General features: G+C 62.6%; 2 protein-coding genes across 6 annotated transcripts in view; one reads left to right on the top strand and one right to left on the bottom strand.

The window, feature by feature from the left end:
• Positions 1-10,952, top strand: part of CERK (ceramide kinase) — a 41,666-nt gene extending 30,714 nt beyond the window's left edge. For both annotated transcript variants that reach the window (XM_072843504.1, XM_072843503.1), the window contains 7 exons: positions 1,193-1,267; positions 2,235-2,387; positions 4,045-4,150; positions 4,858-4,934; positions 5,542-5,747; positions 6,680-6,888; positions 8,477-10,952. In XM_072843504.1, the coding sequence (XP_072699605.1) occupies positions 1,193-1,267; positions 2,235-2,387; positions 4,045-4,150; positions 4,858-4,934; positions 5,542-5,747; positions 6,680-6,888; positions 8,477-8,549 (899 nt within the window). In that variant the 3' untranslated portion in view covers positions 8,550-10,952. The remainder of the gene's footprint in view (positions 1-1,192; positions 1,268-2,234; positions 2,388-4,044; positions 4,151-4,857; positions 4,935-5,541; positions 5,748-6,679; positions 6,889-8,476) is intronic.
• A 2,986-nt stretch (positions 10,953-13,938) lies between these two features.
• The window catches only part of GRAMD4 (GRAM domain containing 4), a 73,678-nt gene continuing 62,569 nt past the window's right edge, over positions 13,939-25,047 (bottom strand). For 3 of the 4 annotated variants that reach the window (XM_072843505.1, XM_072843507.1, XM_072843506.1), the window contains 11 exons: positions 24,479-24,570; positions 23,490-23,538; positions 22,399-22,470; positions 22,045-22,088; positions 21,865-21,974; positions 20,462-20,616; positions 18,774-18,918; positions 18,001-18,094; positions 17,571-17,655; positions 16,721-16,789; positions 13,939-16,532 (listed from right to left, as the gene is read on the bottom strand). In XM_072843505.1, the coding sequence (XP_072699606.1) occupies positions 16,428-16,532; positions 16,721-16,789; positions 17,571-17,655; positions 18,001-18,094; positions 18,774-18,918; positions 20,462-20,616; positions 21,865-21,974; positions 22,045-22,088; positions 22,399-22,470; positions 23,490-23,538; positions 24,479-24,570 (1,020 nt within the window). In that variant the 3' untranslated portion in view covers positions 13,939-16,427. The remainder of the gene's footprint in view (positions 16,533-16,720; positions 16,790-17,570; positions 17,656-18,000; positions 18,095-18,773; positions 18,919-20,461; positions 20,617-21,864; positions 21,975-22,044; positions 22,089-22,398; positions 22,471-23,489; positions 23,539-24,478; positions 24,571-25,047) is intronic. The other variant, XR_012039063.1, reaches the window with a different exon arrangement.

The following is a 25,047-nucleotide window of genomic DNA, read 5'->3' on the forward strand; positions in this document are numbered from 1 at the left end:
TTGTGGGGCCTGAGGGCAGGGCATCCGGACGCAGGTGGCACCCAGGCTTCGGGCCTGTTAGTGCTGGTTGTTCCCTGTGGATCGGGCTGTGCCACATCTGTGCCCCGTCTGTGCCTGTGGCAACACTGTGTTCCGGGTCCTGCCACGCACCTTATTCCTGGGAAATGCACATGAGGCCCTTCCAGCTGGTTAGCCGACGTCTTTAAAATTAAGACTGCTCAGCCCCGTCCCAGGCCCGCTGGGTCAGGATCTCGGGGGGCGGAGGGGCTCAGGAATTTCCATTATATTTATTTATTTATTTATTTATTTATTTTTTATCTATGATAGTCACAGAGAGAGAGAGAGAGGTAGAGACATAGGCAGAGGGAGAAGCAGGCGCCATGCACCGGGAGCCCGATGTGGGATTCGATCCCAGGTCTCCAGGATCGCGCCCTGGGCCAAAGGCAGGCGCCAAACCGCTGCGCCACCCAGGGATCCCAGGAATCTCCATTATAAATAAGCAGCCCAGGAGAGTCTCTGCCCCCCAGGCTGGGGACGCTGACCTGGATTCTGACCCAGTTAGCGGGATGGAGTGAGGGACGGTCCATAGCATTGTCACCAGGCCCTGGGGATCCTGGCACTGGCCGGTGCTCTGAGGTCACCCCCCCCCCCACCCCGTTTACAGACAAGCACATCAGTGGGAGGGCTGTGCTCGGTGGGGTCCCCTCCTGTCAGGTGGCAGCTGCTGCGCCTCTGTGACCCAGGGAGGCCTCAGTGTGTGCTGTGAGCCAGGGAGCCAGTGTTGGGGTGCAGGCTCTGCGGGGCTGTTCTGGGACCTCCCCAGGTTGTCCTCATCCTGCACACACTTTCCCACTGGTGATGCCTCCGTGCTGGTGCCTATGGGTCCTGTGGCCACTGGTGTGTGCAGGGGACACAAGCACTGTGTGGAGCGCACATTTGTTGGGGCTCCACTCCCCAGGCCGGGGTTGAGGAGCAGTCTCTGAACGCCCTGCAAGGAGCTGGTTGGGATTACTGCAAGGCCGGTCTCAGCATTTCTGATGAGTTCATGTCAGTATTTCCGGTGTTGGCTTTGTACAGATGGCGAGTCCTTCCTGGGCCAACGGGAGGCGCGCAGCCTTCCGGGGGAAGCCTGCCACGATTTTAAATCATTGTATTGACATTAAGGACCTTCTTCTTCTCTTTCCTTCTTTAGGGTCAACAGACTGTGTGTGTTTTTCCACTGTTGGCACAAATGATGCGGAAACGTCGGCTTTGCACATCATCGTGGGTGAGTCCCCTCCCAGCGGACATGGGCCGTGTGAGAAGCTGCGTGCGGGCGGCAGGCTTGGGAGCTCGCTGGGCACACGCGGGTGCCCCGATCCGCAGCCACAGGCACCCTGTGCCCGCCCAGCTGCCTCAGTGTCCCCATGTGCAGGCCTGGCCGACCCTCTTTGTCGGACTCAGCCCCCTGCCCTCATCAAGACAGGCTGCCCAGACCCGAATCTGTGGTGCCCGCGATGCCCCTTGCATGTGGCGTCTACTGTGCACCTGCACACTCGGCCCGAGGGCAGGAGGCCGCCTGTGCAGCTAGTCACTGCCTCAGCCAGGAGCAGCCCTGTCCTGCCCACATGACCTCAGCCCCTGCACGGCAGGCACGTGGAGCACTCGTGTCCCTGACGCCAGGGCGGCTCACATGTTACCCAAAGCCGCACAGGTGCTGCTGACGAGTCGCCCATTTACGATGATCTAGGTAGGGTAGGATGCTGGCGCCCTCTCTTCATTGTCAAATCCCCCTTCCGTTAGCGGCACGGGACACGCTTCACGGGCCATCGTGGTTCTGTCCCTCCAGGACAGCTCTCCAAACCTGTTTTGGAAGTTTTAGTCAAATCCTGTCATTTGAAGGAAGAGCAGGTGCCTGGCGCCCCAGGAGCACAGCCTGTTGCATTGACTGCCCTTTGCCTGCTTCACATCTTAATCCTTTGGGTCTTTTTTTTTGTTTGTTTTTTAAAGATATTATTTATTTATTCATGAGAGAGACAGATTGAGAGGCAGAGACACAGGCAGAGGGAGAAGCAGGCTCCCTGCGGGACTCGATCCCGGAACCCCGGGGTCATGACCTGAGCCAAAGGCAGATGCTCACCCGCTGAGCTACCCGGGGGCCCTAATTATCTGGGTCCTTGTGTACTGGCGAGGCCCTGTCCGGGGTGGGAGGAGGCACCGTGTCGGATGGAAAGGGCACCGTCTCTCCCCCGCAGGGGACTCGCTGCCCATGGACGTGTCCTCCGTTCATCACAACAGCACGCTGCTGCGGTACTCCGTGTCCCTCCTGGGGTACGGCTTCTATGGGGACATCATCAAGGACAGCGAGAAGAAGCGGTGGATGGGGCTCATCAGATACGACTTCTCAGGTAACTCGGGGTGACGTGCGCCATCTGGGCTCAGGTGCACGGTGTCTGCGGGGCAGGTGCCCCTGGTCCCAGGAGCCGAGCACCTGGCTTCCCCACAGTCGTGGGTGCACATCTGATGGGTTTAGGGCGTCGCGGGGCAGGGTGAGCACCCTGAGGACCCCCGTCCCAGGCCACAGACCAGGTCTACCCCCTGGACAGCAGAGCGGGAACTGGTAGGAACTGGAGTCTGGCAGGATGCAGGTGTGTGGGCACCCCTGCCGCCCAGACGAACTCCTTGGCTGAGTTTGAGAAGTATCATTTATCTGGTCAGTGTCCTCTCCAGTTTGCTTTTGGGCAAATCTGTATTAAGTTGAATTGAAGGATCCCAGGTCTTAGAATCCGAGGGAGGGAAAGGGACGGTAAATTGCTGAGCTCGGGGCACTGCCGGGACCCACCTACCTTAAACCTACGCTGTGGCTTGAGAGTTAAAATGTAAGGCCCTCCAAAGAAACGTACCTACTAAAACCAGAAGTAGGAAGAGGAAGGATGGGGCAATGAGAAGAGCCGCGGGAGTGTCAGACGGGCACCATCTTCCTGACCACCCACCGCTCGCTCTGCGCCCTGGGGCCTCGTCCGGCCCGCAGTCACCCTGCAGTAGGACCCGAGGTGTGTCCTGTCCGCATCTGCAGCCCCACCCGGGACCTGACACACCGCGGTGCTCGGAGGTAGTTCCAGAGGCAGACGGGAGGCTGATGTTTTGGGGCCCGTGGGACCTGCACATAGGGGCATCCAGGGACAGGCCGGGATGGGGCACTGCCCTGGGGAGAGAGGCTGCCCTGCAGGGGCCCAGCTGCACACCCTTTACGCTCGCCAGGAGCTGAGGTAGAGGGTTGTCCATGCAGGGGAGGGGGTAGCCAGGGAACCAGACCCCCCCCCCCGGGGGAGCAGTGGTGGGAGGAAGGTGGTGTCCGCAGGGGACAGGTAGTTACTAAGCACGTCCCACAGGCAGGAGGCTGGGGCAGAGGGGCTTGGGGGTGTCACCATCAGGCAGATGTGATCATAGCCAGCACCAGCCCAGCATCCGACTCAGGGAACGGTGTCACTGTTACACTTGCAAGACACGGCACGGTCCCCGCTGTGGCCCAGGGCACCCTCAGGCCCCATTCACAACCTGCTGGGCTTCCTGCACTCACCTGCACTCTGGGGTAGGTCAAGGCAGGCCAAGCCAGCTCAGAGCAGAGAGCGCAGCACCATCTGGCACAGGGACCGGCCACAGCCCTCTGGGGGCAGTGCTGCCCCGACCTTGTCAGAGTCCCTCCCAGACGCCAGAGTTGTCCTGGGTGACCTTGGGTGGCCGGGCCTGGGAGTTGCCTGGAAGGCGCAAGGAGGTGGCTCTGGTGATGCTGCCCTTTGAAGCGTCTCCTTCAAGTTATGCAGACGTCAGGGGCTCTGCTGGATGCGGGCAGGCCAGGAGGAGTCACTGCTGGCAGAGACGTCCCCCGTTGAAGGCAGCCCCGGTGACCAGGCGCCCATCGTGGCCCGATCCCGTGCTGCTCCTGGCACACGGGTCTTGGAAAGCGCTGGTGGCCTGGGGGTGGCGTGTCCTGGAACAGGTGTGCTAACAGTCTGGTGGCCAGGGAGCGACACTGGGCTGCTTTGCTTCACGCTCTGTTCCCAGGTTTGAAGACCTTCCTCTCGCATCACTGCTACGAAGGGACGGTGTCTTTCCTGCCAGCACGACACACAGTGGGGTCTCCCAGGGACAGGAAACCCTGCCGGGCGGGGTAAGCACCACCTTCCGTGCGTCTCCATCGCCAATGGCGTGAAGTGGAGCCGGGCCGTTGGGGGTGCACTCTTCTCGTGGATGGACGCGGGTATCTTCCAGGTGTAAGTGGCGAGGGTGGTTCTCAGGTCCAGCAATAGCGCTGCTCGGCGGAGGGCTTCCGGGGTCACATGCACCCGAGCTCCTTCCTTCGAAGACTGAGACTATAGAGTGGGGGAGGCCGTTTTAGCCGTCGTGTTGCCGAGCAGAGCTGATGAGCTCATCCCACCGGTGTGAACACATGTCCCGCGGTGCCCAGGACCACAGAGACCGTCCGTGCTGATGACGGAGCTCGACGTCGTGGACTCACCTGTTAGCGACGGGAACAGACCCCATCGGGTCTGTGGGATGGGAACCCCTGGTGTCCGGCACCCCAGCTGGCGCTCCACTAACGAGGGGCCAAGCCGACCCGGCTCTGGGCGCACTCGAGGCCCTTTGCTGCTTAGGACGCTTAGACGTGTTAGGGCAGGACCCCTGGCCACACGGGACTGTTACAAGGTCTGATTTGGAGAATTCAAATTCAAACCAACGTGCAAGGGAAAGAGTGTGAGCTAAGTCTTTGGAACTGAGCTTGCTGTCACACAAGAAGCACGCGGTCCTCGTGTCTGTGCCCGCGTCCGCGTCCCGTCTGTACACCACCGGCAGGGTGCTGACGGCCTTGTCTTTCAGGTGCTTTGTGTGCCGGCAAAGCAAGCAGCAGCTGGAGGAGGAGCAGAAGAGGTCGCTGTACGGCTTAGAGAACACAGGTAACGTCTCTGAAGTGGACCCTGCGTGTGCAGTTTTGTACGGTTCTGAACCTGAGCGTTTGCGTCTCCCACTGCCCATGTCGGGGCGCTTGGCGCGTCTGTCTCCTGAGCTCCAGGCGGCAGCGGGTGGCTGCCAGGTGCCAGCCTGTGGAGAGGAGCGGATGGTGGTGGCGCCCACCGGGCTCTGCATCGGGGGCCCGCGAGCGTTCCTGTGACCGCCTCACGCTCCAGCCTTCCGGCCCTTCCCGGCGCTTGGGGAGGGGCACAGCCACGCTGCAAAACCTGTCTTCACGGGCACTGACATTAGACTTCCATAGAATTTTCGTATGTCACAAAATGTCATTCTTCTTGATCTTTTCCAACCATTTAAAAACGTGGAAATTACTCGTAGCTCACAGGCCACACAAAATCAGGCGGCGGGCCAGACGTGGTGACCCCTGTTCTAAATTGCCCAAGACTCCCCCCGTGAGGCCCTGTGGGCGGTGGCGGGCGGCCCAGGGTCCCGCATGTCGGTGCCAGGAGTCCGTTGCGTGGGGAATTCGTGGAGATGCTCCCGGGACCCCACTGCACGTCTGACGGCCCTGCTGCCCGCCCCTTTCTGCTTCAGAGGAGGTGGAAGAGTGGAAGGTGGTCTGCGGGAAGTTCCTGGCCATCAACGCCACCAACATGTGCTGTGCTTGTCCGCGGAGCCCCTCGGGCCTCTCCCCCGCCGCCCACCTGGGGGACGGGTCTTCCGACCTCATCCTTATCCGGAAATGCTCACGGTTCAACTTTCTGAGATTCCTCGTCAGGCACACCAACCAGTATGACCAGGTGAGTGGGGTGCTCGTCCTGTGCCCCGCGGTGGTGAGTGGCGTCCTTGCCCCAGGAATCCCCAGCTGCGTCGCCGGGAGGAGGGCCGTTCTGAGCTCTGCTTCACCCCTCCAGCTCCGGGTCTCAGCTGCTCCTGACAAAAGCTCGTTAAAAATACAGCTTCCTGGGGATTCCCAGGTGCCTCAGCCGTTTAATCCCTTCAGCCCAGGGTGCGATCCTGGGGTCCCAGGATCGAGTCCCGTGTCGGGCTCCCTGCATGGAGCCTGCTTCTCCCTGTGTCTGTGTCTCTGCCTCTCTCTTTCTCTCTAATGAATAAATAAATAAAAATCTTAAAAAAAAAAAAATACAGGCCTCCCCTCCAGCCAACCTTCCCGCAGCGGCTGGCATCCGTAGCTCATATGGGGAGACCCCAAGTCTAACAACGTCCACAGGCCTGGAGCAGCGAGTCAGTCTCTGATCTTAGTAAGATTTATGAGGGTTTTTTTTTTTTTAATTGTACTTAAAGTGTAGTCTAATGGTGTTTTTAGGGGGCTTTCCCATTTGTGCTTCCAGAAAAGGTAAACAATTCTCCAAGTTACTGCTAAGGAACCACCAGAATTCTTTTTTTTTTTATTTTTAATTGTTTACTTTTTTGGGGGGGGAGGGGCAGAGGGAGAGGGAGGGAGCATCTAAAGCCAACCCGGAGTGTGGAGCCCAACGTGTGAGGCTCCATCCCGCGACCCCGAGATCATGACCTGAGATGGAACCAAGAGTCAGACACTGAACCGACTGAGCCGCCCGGGCACCCCTTCCAGGATTCTTTATAAAGTGCCCGTCACTGTGGATGTGGTGGGAGGCAGGTGTCGGGCCTGCGTCTGCGTGCAAGCTGCCAGCGTGCGGCCCCCCGGCCCGGCCCAGTGAGCATGCACACCCTCTCCCGTATTTCTCCGTAGTTTGACTTTGCTTTTGTCGAAGTTTACCGAGTCAAGAAATTCCAGTTTACGTCGAGCCACATGGAGGAGGAGGACAGCGACCTCAAGGAGCGAGGGAAGAAGCGGTTCGGGCAGATGTGCAGCGAGCACCCATCCTGCTGCTGCTCCGTCTCCAACAGCTCATGGAACTGCGACGGGGAGATCCTGAGTAGCTCCTCCATCGAGGTCAGGTGGGTGGCGGTGGGCGCTGGCCCCGGGGCTCCGTGGGCACCGAGTCCTCCTGCCCACGGCCCGGTGCCTGCCGGGTGTCTACACGTGCATGTGTTTGTGTGTGTCCGGCCCTCCAGATGCTGCCCTCTTGCTTTGGGAGACGTGCCGGGATGCTGGCATCTCCCAGGACTCTCCAGGCCGTCCATCACGTCCCCCTGAACCCTGGCACTGGCAGCTGTCCTTGGCTCTGGTGTTTTCATTCTCTTTTCCTAATTATTTAGACAGATAAGCCGGCCACCTTCGCAGGTCCCACGTCACTGGGTCCACTGGAGCCCTGCCTGTGGCCGGGGCTGGGGGTCTGGCTCGCGGCCTCCCTGGGGGCAGGGGGTCCTCTGCAGATGTGCAGGGGCCCCTGTGTTTGGTGTGGACATCTGCCATCCGATCACGTGTGTTACACAACCAGATGAAGCGCGAGCACAAAGAAAGTGCCCCCCCCCCCAAAAAAAAAACATGTAACAGGAGTCTTTACAAAAGGCTGTAGCAGGAGGCGTCGGTGTACTTTCTGGGGTTCCGTGCACCTGTCGGGGAGCTCCTAGGCTCCTCCAGGATAGCCCGCAGCCCTGCACCCGTCCACGCCCCCGTCGTCTTCAGTCACCACGTTTAGAGAACGGGCTTGTCACGGTGTGTGATCCCCACATTAAAGGGCTTTTCAGCTTTCCACGAGCTGGGGTCCCACGCACAGCGTCCAGCCTTCTGCATTGCCGGCCTCAGCCTCACTGGGCCGCACGTCTGCCCACAGCTGTTCTGTGGCCCCCGCACCTGCACCATCCGCCCAGCCCAGATCTGCAGGCCCCGGGGAACCCCTGCAGGACGGTCAGACATGCAGGGATTGGGCTTTTGTAACTTCACGAGTTAAAGACGTGGAATTACTTTTAATGCCAGTTTAAGGATTTACTAAAAAAAATAGGACACTTTGAAAATTAGGAAGAGCATTTTTCTGTCAAGTATGTCCTAGGTATCTCGGTAACATTACCAGGCCTTGAGCAGCGAGTGACTTAGTTACAGGGTTTTTATTACTGAACACCTTTGAGGAAGGTGGCTCTGCCGGTGGGGACCTGATGGCCACGCTGGCCACGGAGCCCCTCCAGTTCTCATCCTGATGCTCGTTGTGGAAGGAGGGGTCCCCAGGGCACTTCGCTCAAACAGTCTGCGCCCCAGGTTCCGATGCACCCTGGGGTGGGGCCAGGGTGGGGCCCCTCATCTGGGGTGACTGGACAACCCTGCACATCCCATACAAGGGGGGGTCACCCTGCACGGAGCCCTCCCGTGGCCCTGAAAGCTCGGAAAGCAGTCATCTAGAGATTTGTCACTCTGCCAAAGGGAGTGCTGGAAGGAGAACCGCCCAGACTGCCACTTGGCCCTCAGCCCCCTTTACAAAATAGGCCTCTCGAGAGGGTGGGCGAGTCCCCGCGGACCCCTGGCCTGGCCCTGTGGGGTTGGGCCCAGAGCCAGCCATGAGGAGACGGCCACCCTGCCTCCACCCATGACCGGCTGCAAGGCTGAGGGTCAGGGGGACATGGGCTTACACATGGCCCTTTGTCTCTGCAGGGTCCACTGCCAGCTGGTTCGCCTCTTTGCTCGCGGAATCGAGGAGAATCCTAAGGAGGAATTGGACAGCTGAGCCGCCATCACGCATCGCCTGCCTTGCTATGCTTGGGAAGTGTGAACATTATTTAAGGAAATTCCTGCAGACCGATTACGTTGATATATACATTGAAATTTAGAAATTTATTTTTGATAGTTAGATCTTGGTTTTAGAAAAAATACCTTTGTCAGCAATTTCGTGAACATACCAGGCATTTTCAGTTCTATGTGAGCCTGTGGGGTGCGTTTCCCATCACTTACTCTCAGCAAACATCAGTTGTCAGTTTGGGGGCGCTGGCTTCTTAGGTTGTCACCATGGCAGCAGCGCAGATCTTTAAGGGGCCCAGCAGTGGCTCTGTCGCAGTAACCTTGGGGACGGTGGATGTGAGGTCACACCATCTGGACGTGAGGTCTCTCCCGGCTCGTTGATCCGCTTTGCAAGACGTCCTGGAGTTGTTTTGGCATCAGGGTTTGGAAAGTAGCACATTGCCTTCGTTTCGCCTTGTGCTTGGGACACTTGCTGGAGCCTGTGTTGGGGCAGTTCCAGCGCAGTGTCCCCTGTGTCAGAACCTGGGGCACAGACCGTTTGAGTGAGAAGGACGTGGACAGGACTGACACTCTTACCTTTAGGCTCCCAGCCCGGGCTCCCACTGTGGTCGTGCTCCTGGGACAATCCAGCTGCAGCGAGAACAATCATGAGCGCTGGACACAGCATCCGTTTAAAACTTATTTATTCATGAGAGAGAGAGAGAGAGAGGCAGACACACAGGCAGAGGGAGAAGCAGGCTCCATGCAGGGAGCCCGATGCGGGACTTGATCTTGGGTCTCCAGGGTCATGCCCTGGGCCGAAGGCAGGTGCTAAACCACTGAGCCACCCGGGGTGCCCTCCGTTTGAAACTTAGAAAAGCGATGCTTTGTCGTGACACGGAGTGGGTAACCGGTGGGCTCTGGGGGGCATGACAGGAGCTGGCGTGCAAGAAGTATGAATTCACCGTGTGGGTTCCGTGTTCACCTCAACCCGATCGCCCTGGCCCTGCTGGGGGGTCCCCGAGTTCCCGGGCTGCTCCGGCGTGGGCCCCAGGTTCTACGTACGTGGTCCAGACCTGTGCTTCTCTTCACACTTAATTCTATGTATCTGTTGAAAATGTCCTTTTCCACCAGAAGAGCATACGTGGGGTCTCCACGGTTAGCGCTGCAGACTTGGTTTCTGCTGCAGCGCTGGAGCCGCAGAGGCTGGGGGCTCCTGGAGGCGGGCCCCGCTGTGGCCTTGTTTTCTTTGTATTCACGCTTAGGTCCCTGGGAGATGCATCTAAGATAGCTTTATTAGAGGTGCAAGCTGCGGCCCGAACTCTGTCCGCGAAGAGAGAGGAAGCCTGTTACAGAAGGCGACCGGCGCGCGTCGTGCCCGTAGGAGCTTGACGTTACGCAGACGCGGCTAGTCAGGGTAGCGCCAACCGACGTCTATTTTTAGAATTCGCGTGCAGTGTTTATATTTTGAAGTATACATGAAATTTCCTATTTTATCACTTAGTCCCAGCCGGGTCAGACAAGAGGGCAGCTTTAACAGTGGGTTTTTTGTTTTTCTGAAGGGGCCACATTTCTGAGTAATTAATTGGACACGTGGGTTTACTCCGTCTTGGGTGGGTGGGAAGGGTGGTGTGGGAAGTCAGTGCGCTGGCTGTTCCTGACTCTCATTGCTTGCTGCCGGTTGGAAGAAACCAAAGAAGCAGGGGCGGCAGTGCTGTGCGGGGGCAGAGGCCGCACGGCAGGCCCGAGGGTGCCGCCCAGCCCCGCGCCCCGGGGAGTGCTCCTTCACAGGGCTCCCCCAAACAGCCCTGGTCCGTCCTAAACTCCACTGCCAACTGTGGAGGAGCCCGCCAGCCCCGGTGAGCATTTTCCGGTCCCCAAGGAAGCCAGCCACGCCACGGGCTTTGTGGGCTGCCGCAGGCCCTGGGCCGTTCTCGGGGTGCGCCTGACGGTCTCAGCAGCCCCAAGGGTCCTCAGTGATCTGCGCACAGGACGGGAGGATCTTTCCGACGTTCCCACGCGGGCGAGGGGCTCCGGCCTCCAGGAAGGCCCCAGACACCTGGACTCCAAGGTCTTGGAAGGAAATCGGAACGGATGGCTGGTTGGTGAAAACTTAGGATCACCCAGAAGACTTAGTCTGCGTTTTGACTTTGTGACTCATTAGTGCAGAAACCCCACGGCGGCCGTTACGCTCTGACCCTGTTCCGGCTTATTGTCATCACCACGCGGGCACCTGTGCGGCACCTGCTGCTCGGTGGGCAGGTGTGACTGTTCTGGTCAGTCCTGTGTAACGGGCAAGTGTGGGCTGAAGGGGGGCTTCGTGTCCTTCTAATCTTGCTGGTTTCAAGATGGGAAGATGGCATATTTGCTCCGATATGTTTGAGAAGACAAAAATAAAATTACTTTGGGCAGAGTTGCTCTTTTTCTTTTCTAAATTCTTGCTATGTTCAAAGCAGAGCATGTTGTCTGAAAACACCAATGTGCGTTTTACATTATTTTAGAGCACACGTGAGCAGGGAGGGGGTGGGGCCGAGGGACCTGGAGCCCCAAGCAGACTCCCCGCTGAGCACGGAGCCCAACCCCAAGACCATGACCTGAGCAGAAATCGAGAGCCGGGCACCCAGCAGACTGTGCTCCCCAGGCGCCCCCAGCTACGTAGGATTTAAAAATTAAGAATCAAATGAACGTTGGTGTAGCCACCGCCACCCTGGCCAAGAGACGGACCTGCACCCCAGAGTCCCTGCGATCCCCTTCCCTGCCCACCCTAGAGGGGCCCCCGATTTCCAGTGTACCGTACCCCTGCTTTATCCATGTGAGGGGTCAGAATAGGTCACCCCAAAGGAGGCCACTTGGGCCTAAGGATGGTTTGCGGCTGAAGACCGTCCAGAAGCAGCAAGTGCAGGGGGCGCTCGGGGTGGGGGTGGGGGGTCGGCGGGGCTGGGGCTGCACAAACCCGGACCTTTCATTACCTCCCACTGCAGATCCAGGGAAGCTCATCACCTTCAAGGCCCAAACCCTCTTCCCTCTGTCTTGTCACTTCTTGAAAAATTCGTTGCCTTTTTGTTAAGGCGGAATATGAGCCCCGGCCCAACCGCTTTTTGGGTCTTCAGGTATTTTTTTTTTAAAGATTTGATTTACTTATTCATGAGAGACACAGGGGTGGGGGGAGGGGGCAGAGACACAAGCAGAGGGTGAAGCAGGCTCCCTGTGGGGAGCCCGATGCGGGACTCGATCCCAGGACCCCAGGATCACGGCCTGAGCCGAAGACTAATGCTCACCCCCTGAGCCGCCTGAGACGCCCACCCAGGCGTCCCCCATCAGGACACTCTGCTTTCCAGTCTAGGAACACTGCGTACATTCCCATTTATACGTCCTCAGGTCTTGGGATAGTTCTCTAATTTTCCCGTACGTCTCCAAATTCTGTTTAGACTCCTAAAAACTGTATCTGGGGACTACCCTAATTGTTTCTTTGTTTTTACACGTAAATGCGATTTTTGGAGTGTGTTGTATGGAATCCTCAAAATGTGCCTCTTATTCTGGAAACTGCCGATCTGGAAGTGTCCACCGTCCTGTCACCCCAGGTGGTGGTGGAGTGGCTCCCCTCCCTCGGACCGCTCACCTAGGCGGCCCCGGCTGCACCAGCCCTGACCCCACTGCTGGCGTGACAGCAGCCCCTGGGGGGGCCCGGGCGCCCGCCCCCCACCTCTGCCTCCCAAGTCCTGGGCCCCCTGCTCCCCCGCCCCCCCCACGCTCGATGCCACCTTGGACAGTGGAGCACGGGGACGCTGCAGGAGAGGGGGCCCCCCAGCTCCCGCGTGTCTGGGGGGCAGGTTTCAGCGGACTCGGCCCTGTGTGGTGACGGCTCAGCGGTCCCATCCTTCTTAGGATTCTCCTCGATTCCGCGAGCACCCCCGCAGGCCGGGCCCCCCCCCCCCCAGCAGGCTGGGCTCACCCCCCCCTGCACCCCTGCAGGCCGGGCTCCTCCCCCTCCCCACAGGCCGGGCTCCCCCCACCTCAAAGGCTGGGCTCTTCCCCCCACCCCTGCACCCCTGCAGGCCGGGCTCTCCCCCTCCACCCTGCAGGCCGGGCTCTTCCCCCCACCCCTGCACCCCTGCAGGCCAGGCTCTCCCCACCACCACCACAGGCTGGGCCTCTGTTACAGAGGCTGCGCTGAGGTCAGCTCTTCACCTGGTTTCTGCGGGTGAACCAACCACACACAGCCTTTGGCCACAGGTCTCGGGTGCAGGGGTGCCCTCCCCCCTTTACTCACGGCTGGGAGACTTGTTCACAGAAGGTCCCGACCCAGAAGCACCCGTAGGTCCCCGGGAACAGAAGCCCAACTGAACGAGGGTGCTAAGGGTTTATATCCACCGTGTCCCCCTCTGCCCCCCGCCCGCAGCCTGCGCCACAGACCTGCTGGGAGCCCGGCAGAACCAAGGCCCAGGTCCCTCGGGGGCAGCAGGCGCCCCCTGGGTGTCCCGGACGCCCCCCCGGAGTCTGCTGTGATGCATGGGCACACAGGCCTGCAAGCAAAACCAATTACAGAGACGCCCCCCACCCCCAGGAGCGGCCGACAGTGACCAGGCCTGTGCCACTCACAGTGGGGTGGGCAGGGGCCTTGGGGCAGGCGGGGCCTTCGTGGCTCGTCATGGGGGGACTGCACTCCCCGGGGGGTCACTGTGTGCCAGGTCCCCAGGGCCTGTTGTCCCCAGAAGCCAGTCGGGGCCACGTCCAGCCCCCAGGACAGTGCTCGCAACAGAGGGGTGGATGGACGCAGGACGCAAGGCCACACCTGTGAGCAGAGCTGGGCCTCCAGACCTGGTTTCTATCCAGCTCCCAGCTCGCTCCCGGGGACCCGGCCTCTGCCTCCTGGGGGCCCCCTGGGGGCTCGGGGTGTGGGAGGCCGGGCGCCCGTGGCTGCACCCAGCTCAGCTCAGTGCAGGGCCCTGGTGGTTTGGGCAGGTGGCGGGCTCCTGCCCCCCACGGTCTCCAGGGTCAGCGTCTGCGCCACGGGAACCACCGGGGACCCTCTGCCCACTTCTCTGCCACAGACCCCAGGGGGAGGCCTGCAGGAGCACCCGGTCCCAGGGGCACCCACCACTCCCAAGGAAGCCATGCCCGGGGGGACCAGGACCTGCACCCCAAGCCCGAGGCTCTGCTTCTGTCCTTTACTCGCTCCTCCATACCCCGAGTCATGGGCCTGCTGGATGCCCCGACCTGCCCTCCCACCTTCTGGAACTGGGCCCGCCGCCCCCCGGGCACCTGCCTCCCCCCTCGGCCGTCCCCGCTGGTGGCTGCGGGGCCCCTGGGCCTCCCTGACCGGTGTCCCCGCCCCGCGCCCCCGCCCCGTGCCAGCTGCCCGCCGGCCCCACCCGCCCCTGAGCACACAGCATTTCGGGTTTATTTAAATAAAAATTATAATTTATACAAGACTTCTTTAAACAAACAAAGTTTTCTTAAAAAAATGTTACGGGGGTTTTCATCGGTTCTTCATACAGTACGATCCTTTTGTTGAACAAAAGGGACACCAGGAACGATTATTTACAGATTCAAAATAGACTCAAGCTTCGGACATAAAAAATGTAACATTCATTCTAGTTCAGTGATTAGTCATAGAAATTAAACATCTGCCCAGATTTACACAATTTGAGAGAAACTACGGGCACTCAGCCGGGAGGCAGGGAGGCGGGGAGGCCACCCCCCCGCGGGCAGAGCCGGCTTCCCGGGCCCCCCGCCCCCACGTGGTCAGTTTTCATCTCCCCTTCTCCTCAGAAGGGACTCGAACCAAACCACCCGCTCTGCTGGCAAGGGCGGCCCCCCGCGGGCACACGCTGACCCCTGGCACCCACGGGCACCACCCTGCCGCCGGTCCCTGGGGCCACTCCTGGCCCACGAGAGCCAGGCCGCCGGCGCCACCTGGGGGAGCCCGAGCCGAGGCTCAGTGGGTCCTGACTCGGGTCCCCCGGGGGTCGCAGCGAGCAGTGGGTGCCGCGGTGCCCTCAGACCTCACCGGCCGGGCGGGGTGTGTGCTTCATCAGGCTGCTGGGCGGCCCCCCGGGAGCGCCACCCGGGCCCTGGCGGGTGGCTCTGGGGTCCCTGGGAAGGGGGACGTGAGCGCTGCCACCAGGTCTCACCCAAACCAGCACATCCGGATTGGAGCAAAGGTAAAAATTACATCTGAAAAATGATACAAAAATAAGAAAAACAGCTTGCTCTCTGTAAAAAATATAATCTTCTGTTTCTTCAAAAAACAACAATCTCAGTGACACCCAAAGGACTCAGGACAAGCTGAGGAACTGGAATAATCGAGTTGGAAGTGTGCTGACCGCCACCGTCTCAGCCCGTCCTTCACGGAGGTCCCAGGCCTGTCCCGGAACGAACCCAGCCCGCAGACGGGCCCCCTCCCCGGCCTCGTCTCCAGAGCCCGCTTCCCAGTGGGGCCCAGGCCGAGCAGGGCATGGGGGGCAGCTGGCTCCCGGCCCAGGTGTGTGCTGGCACGGGGCGCGCCCACCGACTCCGCCAGACGTCAGGGGTGCAGGCCGCCGGCCCCAAACCTCTGGGCTCTACACGGTCATAGCCAGTGACCTCCGGGTCCCCCGCACAGCTCACGCGGGCAGACCGGGCCCCCTGTCTGTCCCCACCCCGGGCCCCCCTGTCCCCACCCTGGGCCCCACTGATCTATCTCCACCCTGGGCCCCGCTGTCTGTCCCCACCCAGGGCCCCCTGTCTGTCTCCACCCCGGGCCCCGCTCTCTGTCCCCACACCGGGCCCCGCTCTCTGTCCCCACCCCGGGCCCCGCTGTCTGTCCCCACCCCGGGCCCCGCTGTCTGTCCCCACACCAGGCCCCACTCTCTGTCCCCACACCAGGTCCCACTGTCTGTCCCCATCCTGGGCCCCATTGTCTGTCCCCACTCCGGGGCCCTGCTCTCTGTCCCCATCCTGGGCCCCACTCTCTGTCCCCACCCCGGGCCCCACTGTCTGTCCCCGGGACCCCAGAGCCCCTGCTCACTGACCCAGGTGGCTGTAGCCTCAAGGCCGGCGCCAGCCAAGCCGCGGTTGATCCTCATCTGCGAGCCACCAAAGCCCCGTGTGGCCTGAGAGCCTGGCAGGTGTCCCATGGGGCTCTCCAAAGAGCAGAGTGTTAAAAAGATGTGCTTCTACCCGCCGTGCCATCCAATCCTCGCGGGTCACCAACTCCAGGCCCCGGCGGCGCGGGAGGCCGAGGCGGTAGGTGGCCTGGGCGGGGGCGGGGCCCGGGCCCAGCCAGCCTGTCGGCGCCCACGGGAGGCGGGCACAGGGCGCAGGCCACGCAGAGCCGCGCCCCCCACCCGGGCTCACCCTGGCCACACGCTGCGGAAGGCCTCGCTGGACCAAGGAGACCCAGGGTCCCGTTCGTGGTGCTGCGGAGGGGCCTCCGGGCCGCTCCTCCCTGCATCTGTCACCCCCGGAAGAGGGACCGCAGGTGCGCCTCAGCTATGGCTTTGGTGTGGAAGGGCGGCGGCCCCTGGAGCGCTGGGTGCGCGGCTGCTGCGGGCTCTCCGTCGGGGGCAGACAGCAGCGGTCCTAGGCAGGGGCCGGGGCCGGCGGCTCCCGTGCATCATCCTTTCCACCGGCGTCCAGGGTCCCCTGCCCTCTGCGCCCCCGAGCTCGTGGGGCACGCCTCACCGTCAGAAGGGCGGGCTCCGTCTGAGGGCCCCACCCCTGCGTGAAGGGGTCCGCAGAGCGCAGGGCAAACACAATAAAAACCACAGATCGAGGGGAATTATTGCAAAAGATCGGGAGGACGTCCAATTTTTTTCCACTATCAAATTGTTAAAAAAAAAACAAAAAAAAAAAAAAGGAAAAACAAAACAAAACCCTTTCCAGCATCGTCCCGGGAGAATCAACACTAGCTGTCACTGCCAGATGCTGCCGCCGCCGTGATTTTCATGTACTGGCTGAAAATGGTCTCGAAGGCCTCGTCTCTATGCACCATGGCACCGAACACCAGCGGCTGGCGGGGAGGAGACGACCCGGTGAGGACGGGAGCGCTCCACCCCCGCACCCCGCCCCCGGGGGCCCAGCACTTGGAGGGGCAGGAGCTCCGCTGGTCTTGGGGGAGGAAAGGGGAGGAGGGGCCCTCCAGGGAGTCTCAGCGCACCCCCCCCCTCGCCACCTCCCCGGCTCCCCCCCAGCACGTACTTTCTGGGTTGATGGTGTGGACACCGCGATCCCCATGCCTGAGCCCGGGAGGACGGAGAGGACCTTGTACTGAGGGACGAAGCACACTGTCACCAGGGACCCTCCTGTGCGCCTGTCCCCTGACCCCTGACCCCAGGGCATTCCCCTCCTGGGGCCACAGGCAGCAAGCCCCACGGACCCCTCGTGACCCAGGAACCAGACCTGCCGACGCCCCGTCCCACCCTTTCCCACATCCGAGTCGGGCACTGCAGGTGGGGGAGGCCCCCGGCCTGATCCCAGGGATGGCACATCTGTCTGGGGAGGGACCGCAGTCGCCGTGGCGGGGGGGGGGGGGGGGGGGGCGCGCTCCTGATGTGCTTGTGAGCTGGGACCCAACCCCTACTGGGGCTGACCTGTGCCCCAGACACTCAGACCCTGGAGACAGGCAGCAGGTGGGTGGGCTTGGCCACCCCCTCCCAGTGAGCATGTCAGGCCTTCCCGGGCACCACCACACCCAAGGGAAACTGGGAGAGGACACACCCGAGCACCTCAGGGCTGGGGGAGCCACACCATGGTTGGGGGGGTCAGGAGCCTGGCGCTGACCCATGAGCAGGTGGGACAGGCCCGTGGTACGTGCACAGCCTCTGACGGGGGCCTGGGGGCCCTGCATGGAGGCTTCTAGAAGGGGGGCCCTGACATGGGCAGAACCGAGGACTGCACCCCAGTCTCCTGATCCCCACTCACCCGCTGTGAACGCATCTGACTTCCAATCGAGCCCCCCCACCCCACCCCCCGCTCAGTGGCCCCGCGGCCCCCCTCCTCCAGAATCCGGGAGGGGTCACGGGGAAGAGGAGGAGGGGCCCACGCTGACCTTCTGGATGTCTGTGATGTCCATCAGCTTGATGACTTTGTTTCTCTTGGAAGAACCGGATTTGGAGCTTTCGAAGCACAGGTAACTACCAGGGGGAGGAGCAGAGGCTGGACCCAGGGCTGCCCCCCTCCCCGGGCTGTGCTGCCCAGGCCCCCAGCTGTCCCCACCTCTGGCCTGGCACCAAGGATTCCACCTCAAGAGACCATTTCATAGCTTTTACAGATGGAACCAACTGCCTCATGACTCATGCTCAAAGGATGTCGAGCATCCCTGGTACGTCCAGCAAGCGCCAGGACGTCCGAAGCCGTTCCTCCAGCAAGAGGCGGTGGGGAGGCGTGGCCCAGGGCCACCGCCGGGAGTGTGGGGGACGCAGGAGCGTGGGGTGGACGGGGACATGGGGAGGGGGCGGCCGGGCCCCAGAGGCACTCACTTCTCCGTCACGTACAGAACCCCGTTGCGGATGTAGTCTGTGGGCATCTTGCGGTCCCGGTTTATGAGGCAGCAGCGCCAGCCGTTCTCGCACACTAGTGGCACAAACACGACCCGTCACCCTTCTCTCCGGTTCCAGGTGGGAACCGTCAGCACGGGCTCGTCAGACATGTGCCAACACGTCTGTCCACCCTCGGAAAACCCTGCGACAGGAAGGCAGGCGCCCTGCCCCCCCTTCCTAGGAAGCAGGTGTCGGCTATGGGGCAGGTGTCAGCTGGGACGTTCACCCTCTTGAAGAAGCGCGCGGCTGTGCAGGTGCACCGAACCATGGCCAGGGCACCCGGAGGACACATTGGCTCCCCCTCGGCCAGCAGGACGGGGCCGGACGAGGTCAAAGCTTGGCACCCCAGGGCTTTCGGCGGCAGCTGGTGGTCACACGCTGCCCGCGGGCGGTTCTAAGGACCCAGCTGCCTTGTGCCGCACGGCCCTCCTGCCAGGTCATGGTCGCAGCCAGGGCGCGGGGGCCGCAGGAAGGACCCTCAGGGCCACACCTGCTTGGGGGACACTTCTGCTGGAGAGCAGCTCTGAGCCGCTCTCTGGGGGACCCTCTGAATGCTGCTCAACACCCCCCCGGAGCTGGCCGAGTGGGCCAGGCGCACACCCCACTCCTCCTGCCTGCCCGGAGCCCTCCCGGGGCCCTGTCGCCATCGCCACTGCCGGGCCCAGCACGAGCCCCCAGCAGGCCAGGGCGGCCACAGACCAGCGCACACATACCTGCCAGTGGTCGCTCATTTTCTGTCAGGTTAAAGATTTCGTGGAAATTGCCCTTCTTGGTACCGTGAAAGCGACCGGTGTCTTCGTCCTTGTTCAGGCCGGCGGGTGCGCTGGAGACGTAGCTCCGCGAGGAGGTCGTCTGTAACTGCCGAGAGCACACGTGCCCATCAGCCGGGCCAGCCGGGGGTGGGGGCACCGGGACGCACACAGCCCCCCACCCCGCCCCACTGTGAAGGTAGATGAGCAGCGGGCCACCCGGATGCCCGGATGTGGGTGCGACCCCTCCAAGCCCCTGCCGGGGGCTGCTCCTCATCTCGCGAGCCCGGCCTCCTCCTGGGCAGAGAAGCCCCAGAGTGGTGGGGACAGCCCCGCTTCCCCCAGCGGTGACCCCACTTCAGGAGACCGAGGCTGAGCCTGCACCCCAGCACACTCCGTCCAGGCCCCGGGCCACCAGGGGCTCAGAGGCCATTCTAGACGTTTCCAAAATCGGAACTGGCCGGGGGACAGGCCACAGAAAGAGACATTAAAAGGTGAAACAGAGTCACAACACAGCAACGCACTGCACCAGGCCTCGGCAGAGGCAGGGCTTCCACACAGACACCGTACCTTGTCGTGCCCTGACAGCTGCCCAGAGAGGAGACAACAGACGCACGCGTGACCAAGACAAGAGAACGAGTGGGTCCACGGGACGTGAGACCCCACACACAGGCCGAGCAGAGCTGCAGGCACAGACCCTCGGCGGGGTCTCCCTCCTGGGCCCGGGAAGCCTGCGGCCTCGCGCCCACGCCTCTCTGGAGTCTGGCCAGCGCCAGGTGGTCTTAGCCGCTGGAAGGCCCTGCCCCCGCCCCCCAGGACGAGGACAAGCCCCTCCTCTCCCCCCACGGCCTCGGGGTGCCAGGCTGCCCACCTCTGTACCCCTTCCCTCGGGTCTCCCTGCACCTGCCTGACCGGAGCCCGTCTGCTGGCTCAGGACGACCCTGCTGTCCCGCTAAGGACCTGGGCTCCCGATAAGCTTTGTCGTCCCTGAGCCCACCTGACCCACAGCTTCCCTCCCGCCAATGGGTCACCAGACACCCTCTCCTCAGATGACGTGCATACATGGTGCTCAGCAACGCAGCGTCGCCTCCCTCAGGAAGCCTTCCTAGACCTCCCCGAGAGTCCAACGGACCCGGAACCTCCTGCACTCATCTGAGACCCGGACGGGGACACCCAGGCCAGCTCATCCTCCGTGCCAGGGCCCAGCTCCCAGGAGTCTCCCGCCGTGAATATAAATACAGCCCGATCCAGCCAGTGGGCACCAGGCAGGCCCGAGCCTCAGAGCCACGAACGGAGGCCCGGACAGCAGCTCCCAGGGCTCCCTCCTGACAAGGCCCCCAGGCTCTGGGGCGTCACGACCAGCACCCCGCACCCTGCCCACCTGGGCCCGGGGGTCAGCACAGCTCAGGCAAGTCCGTGGGAGAGTGCGAGGGGCCTTGAGGTGGGAGGGAGCCTCCATCCGCATGCCTCCCCCCTCTCCCGCACCCTGCCAGGCCCTCCAAAAGCACAGTGCCGGGCAGCGAGGAATCCCTCCCGCCCTGCGTCTGTCTCGAGAGACCCCCGCCCCCAATTGGAAAGACACCAGCTTCCCCACGCCCCGGGAGCAGCAAGCGTGGGCCTGTGGCTGCTGCCCCAGCCCGAGGCCAGCCTACCCGGCGCGACACGGCGGCGCTGGAGCGCTCCTTGAGCTGTGGGTCCGTGGGCAGGCTCCTCCAGATGATGTACGGGGTGTCGTATTTGGCTCGCAGTCTCGGGCAGCGTTTGAAGATAAAGTCGATGAGGAAAAATTTGATCCCGGCGTAGAGTCCTGGGGACAGGAGACCACAGTCCCGTCCGGCCGGGCCCAGGGCCACAGGGAGCAGAGCGCCAGGGCTCAGGGATGGCCTCCCAGGGCCCAGGGCTGGCCGGTGCGGGGCAGGGGGCGAGGGGGTCAAGGTGACCCAGCCAACAGGGGTCATGTTCTGCGTCTTGCCACCTGGGAGGGGCGGGCAGCTCCTGCCAATCACACCACCTCATAAACAAGCCCCTAAGTCACCACCCACGGGGGACCACCCCCAGCCTGCCTCCCTCTGACCTGGTAGGCTAGGGTCATCCTGGCAGGGGGCCCCCCTCAGCCCGGGTCAGAGAGCTCGTGTGCCGGTCTGCGCCCCGAGAAGCAGCACTGAGGGCATTTCCCCCAACGCTGCACCGTCTGCCAGCCCCGGGGGTCCCGGCAAGGCCCTGGCTGCATGCTGGGGGCGGCAGGTGCGACCCCCGGGCTCAACGCCCCAGCGCAGATCCAGCCCCCCACCCTCGCCCCCACCATGCACTGCGGACGGGCCCTGTGCCCGCACCAGCCCCACGGTGGTCAGGGATCAGGGTCCGGCCAGGGGAGGGACACAGCTTCCCGGGGTGGGCGGGCTGAGGGGTCGGGGGCAGCCTCCACCTGCCTGCACCTTCCTCCCCACCCTGCAGAGGCACTCGGCCCCATGGCCAGGGGCCCCCTGAATCCTGCCCCCTCCCCGCCCCAGAGCTCAGCCTGAACCTCCCCCCCAACCCGTGTGTGTCCCTCCCGCTTCCCTGGACGACATCACCTACCAGCCCTGGGGGGCAAACCCTGCGCCCTCCCTGACCGGCCACCACCCACTCCTGGTCCCGTCTGCTCCACCCCGGCCGGCATCCTCTGCATCCTCTGCCCCATGCCTCTCCCGCCCTCCAGCACTCCTCCATCCACCTGACCCCTCACAGCCCACGCCTCCCAGCTCCCCTGCTGCAGGGAGGAGGGAGGGGGGAGGGTGCAGGGATGGAAGCACAGGGTGAGCTTGTTTTAAGGAACCATCATCACACAACTCTAAGGTCTCTAATGTTGTGATGGGTTGCATTTCTCCTGAGTTTAAAGGTGAGGATCGCCAGCGAGTGCCAACAGCGGGCCTCTGGGAGGCATGTGTGCCCCGCAGACAGGCTGGTGGGATGTAGGCTGGTGCCCCCCACAGCGTCACTCCCCCCAACACCTCGCCAGCCCACACACCTCACTCCCCCCAGCCCCACATCCCACTCCCCCCAGGCGCCTCCTTACCCACGGCCAGTCCCACCAGGCGGTAGGGGAAGAAGCAGGAGGCAAGGAAGGCGGCCCACAGTGCCACATACAGCTTTTGCGTGATCTCAGGCTGGACCCACATGAACAGGCTGGAAGGGAGAGCGGGGTCAGCGGGGGACGGGGCCGCACCCCCACACCCAGCTGGGGGCCGTGACTCACTTCTTGATCTTCTCCAGGATGTCAGCCATCTTGCCAAAGAGGTTCTGTGAGGACAAGCACGGCGGTCACTCAGCCCGGGCGGGCCGCCGTCCACACGCGAGTCCACACAGCGACAGTGGGGGGGACACAGAGCCCCGACGGCCGGCCCAGCCACTCGCCGCCGGTGGACCGGGGCCGCGTCCCTCCCGGGAGCTGCGGCAGGACCCCCACTTCCAGGGCACCCGCCTGCCCATCGGGGCCGCAGGCTGATGGCAGGTCAGCTGACACCAGACAGGCCTGGGTCCTGGGGAGCCGGGGGACCCCACGGGCACGGCAGGTCCAGAGACGCCCCCAGGCCGGGCCCCAGAGCAGTACCTGGGCTTTCTGGGCGACATCCAGCACGAGCTGGAACTTCTCAGACACGGTCAGGTCTTCCTTTGGAGGTTCCTGCAGCCAAAGGGAGAGAGTTTCCACCAGAGTTCAGCAGCCCAGAGGCCTCCCAGCCCCAGGAGCGGGTCCCCTCTACTGCCCCCACACAGCACAGGTGCACCGTCCTGGGGGACCCCTGCTGGGGCCTGGGGGGGGGCAGTGGCACCCCCCTCGGCCAGCGGGGAGGCGCGCCTCAATGGCTCAGCTTCCGAAACCACGCAGCCCTCCCCTCTCACTTTGCAATGAGGGAAACTGAGGCAAAGGGGGTTCCTGACCTCATCCTGAGTTCATTCAGCAAGAACCTCCCAAGGGCCTCCTGGATGCTGAGCCGCAGTAGGCACAGGCCGGCCTCCTGAGACTCCCTCCCTGACCCCCGCCTAAAGGGGCCCCCTGGGCAGCCCTGCGCCCACACCCCTACTGGGACCTGCATGCACAGCAGGGGCTCCGCCCCTTGGGTTCTGCCTGCAGCTCCACCCCGGGGGCCAGAGTCTCCTCTGCTCGGCAAGCTTCTTCCGTAAGGGCCAGACAGGAAACGCCCATAGCTCTGTGTGCCACGTGGGCTGTGCCACGGCTGCTAAGCTCGGCTGCTGCTGCCCCAACGCATCCCAGCAGTGCATAAATTAAAGGGTTTCGCTAGACGTCAACAAAATGTCATAAAACCAGACGGAGGGCCGTGGTCACAGCTTGCTGATCCCAGTCTACATGTTCTATGGTCCAGGGAGCCCCTCAGTGCCTCCCTGCAGCGTATCACGTCCCCACTGGGAAGGGTCAGAACAGGCCGGGGCAGGGAGCCTGCTTCCCATGCAGCCAAGCCTGGGCCAGTGAGGGGCACTCGGGGTGTCAGCTGGCAGGGGGTCACAGGGTGCGGGGGGGCAGCTGGCCTCTGCTCCCTGACCTCCACCTGCCAGGCAGGGCTCCCCAGGGCATCCACACAGCCGCACCTGGGGCCCTCGGGGAACCCCGGCCTCCCCACACAGTGCCAGTGGGTGGAGGCCTGAGCAGGTGGAGACAGGCGCCTTTGCCCTCCCAGGACTTACCACCGGTTCAGACACTTCAGGCACGATGCTCCACTGTATCCTCCAGCCCCTGGCAAAGAGGAGACCGTCACAGGCCTTTAACAGCTGGTGCCGTCGGAGGGTTACATGGACTCCGCAGCCCTGGGCTCCCGACGGGGCAGGGGCTTCGGAAACCCGCTGTTTGCTGCCAAGACCACCAGGGCTGCCCCTAATCCTGGCTCTCAGAATGGACCATTCAAGGTCACCCTCACGGGCCCCTCCTCCGGGGGCCCAGACGGGGAAGAGACATTTAAAAGTACACAGGGACGACACGACAGGTTTTTCAAAATAAGTCCGCAAAGCAGTAACAGCAAGTACTTTAGCTACATGGCCGGTCGGGGCACTGACGCCCCTTCCCAAGTGCATAAAGGTTTTTCTCTTTACAAATAACATTTCCAAATGAATCCACGTAAGCAGGCCGAGATTCATCTGGGAAAACCAGTGTGTGCAAACGTGAACCTCTGAGCAGTGGTTAAAGTCTGGACTGCGGGGCCCTCCTCAGGCTCCTGAGAAGCCGAGGTTTGCTGCTGGGGCCACCTGGGAATGACGGGTTTCCCACACAGCCCCCTGGACGGTGCTCACAGAGCACAGAGAAAGGACAGGGCAGGCTGCCCAGGCCGAGTGACTGCAAGGACTCTGACCCCCAGGACCTCCCAGGGCAGAAAGACTGTAGCTCCAGCATGATCCCCGGGGTGCCATCACTGGACAGGAGTGGCCTCGGTGACCCCCTGCAGGTGCCTGCCAGCCATCGAGAGGGGGAGCCACTGAGGGGCTGGATAACCACCCGCTGCTGTCTCCCACGATCCCGAAAACCACGTGGGGATGAGCATCCTCCTGGGTGATCGGGAGCCTAGCCCACCCCACGACCCCTCCCAGAACAGCAGGTGTGAGGCAGCCCCGGCTCGGGTGTGCCAGAGTTGTGCGTGCTGCAGGGACACAGCATCATTCGTACGGCAAAGCAGCTCACCTACCTGGCTATGAGGTAATTGAGGGATAACCTCAAAATTGCTAGAAATAGGAACATGGGAATGGCCCAGCCATGCCACACAGCATTCATGTACACCTGCGGGACAGAAAGCGGGTGGGAGAGAGACCGTCAGGCAACCTGACAGGCCCCATCCGTCCTCCATCCCCCCTGCCCCGCCTGGCATGCAGCCGGGCTGGGAGGTGGGATGCCCGGGGCCCCAGCATCTCCCCAAAGGAGGGGTGCCTGACAGAGAAGCCCTGGGAAGAGCTGCCGTCTCAGCAGAGGCCGCTAGCAGTGGGAGAAGCTGCTCCAGGTGTGTAGGGAGGGGGACGTCCTAGAGCAGCAGCTGCTGGACGTGGCCTGGGATGGGCATAGGAGAGCTGACCACACAGAGGTCCTCCAGCCCCAGGCACGGTTCCCCTGAGCTCACAGCAGCACCAGGACTCGGCACAGCCAAGCGAGGTGACCGGCAGGTGGCTGAGAACCCACCGCGTGCCACGTGCCAGGCAAAGTGCCGCTCGGGCCCCTTCCCTCTGCTCCCGCCTGGGCCTGGCACAGAGCTGCCAGCACAGA

The sequence above is a fragment of the Canis lupus genome, chromosome 11, assembly GCF_048164855.1.
Source record: "Canis lupus baileyi chromosome 11, mCanLup2.hap1, whole genome shotgun sequence".
NCBI classification, from domain to species: Eukaryota; Metazoa; Chordata; class Mammalia; order Carnivora; family Canidae; genus Canis; species Canis lupus.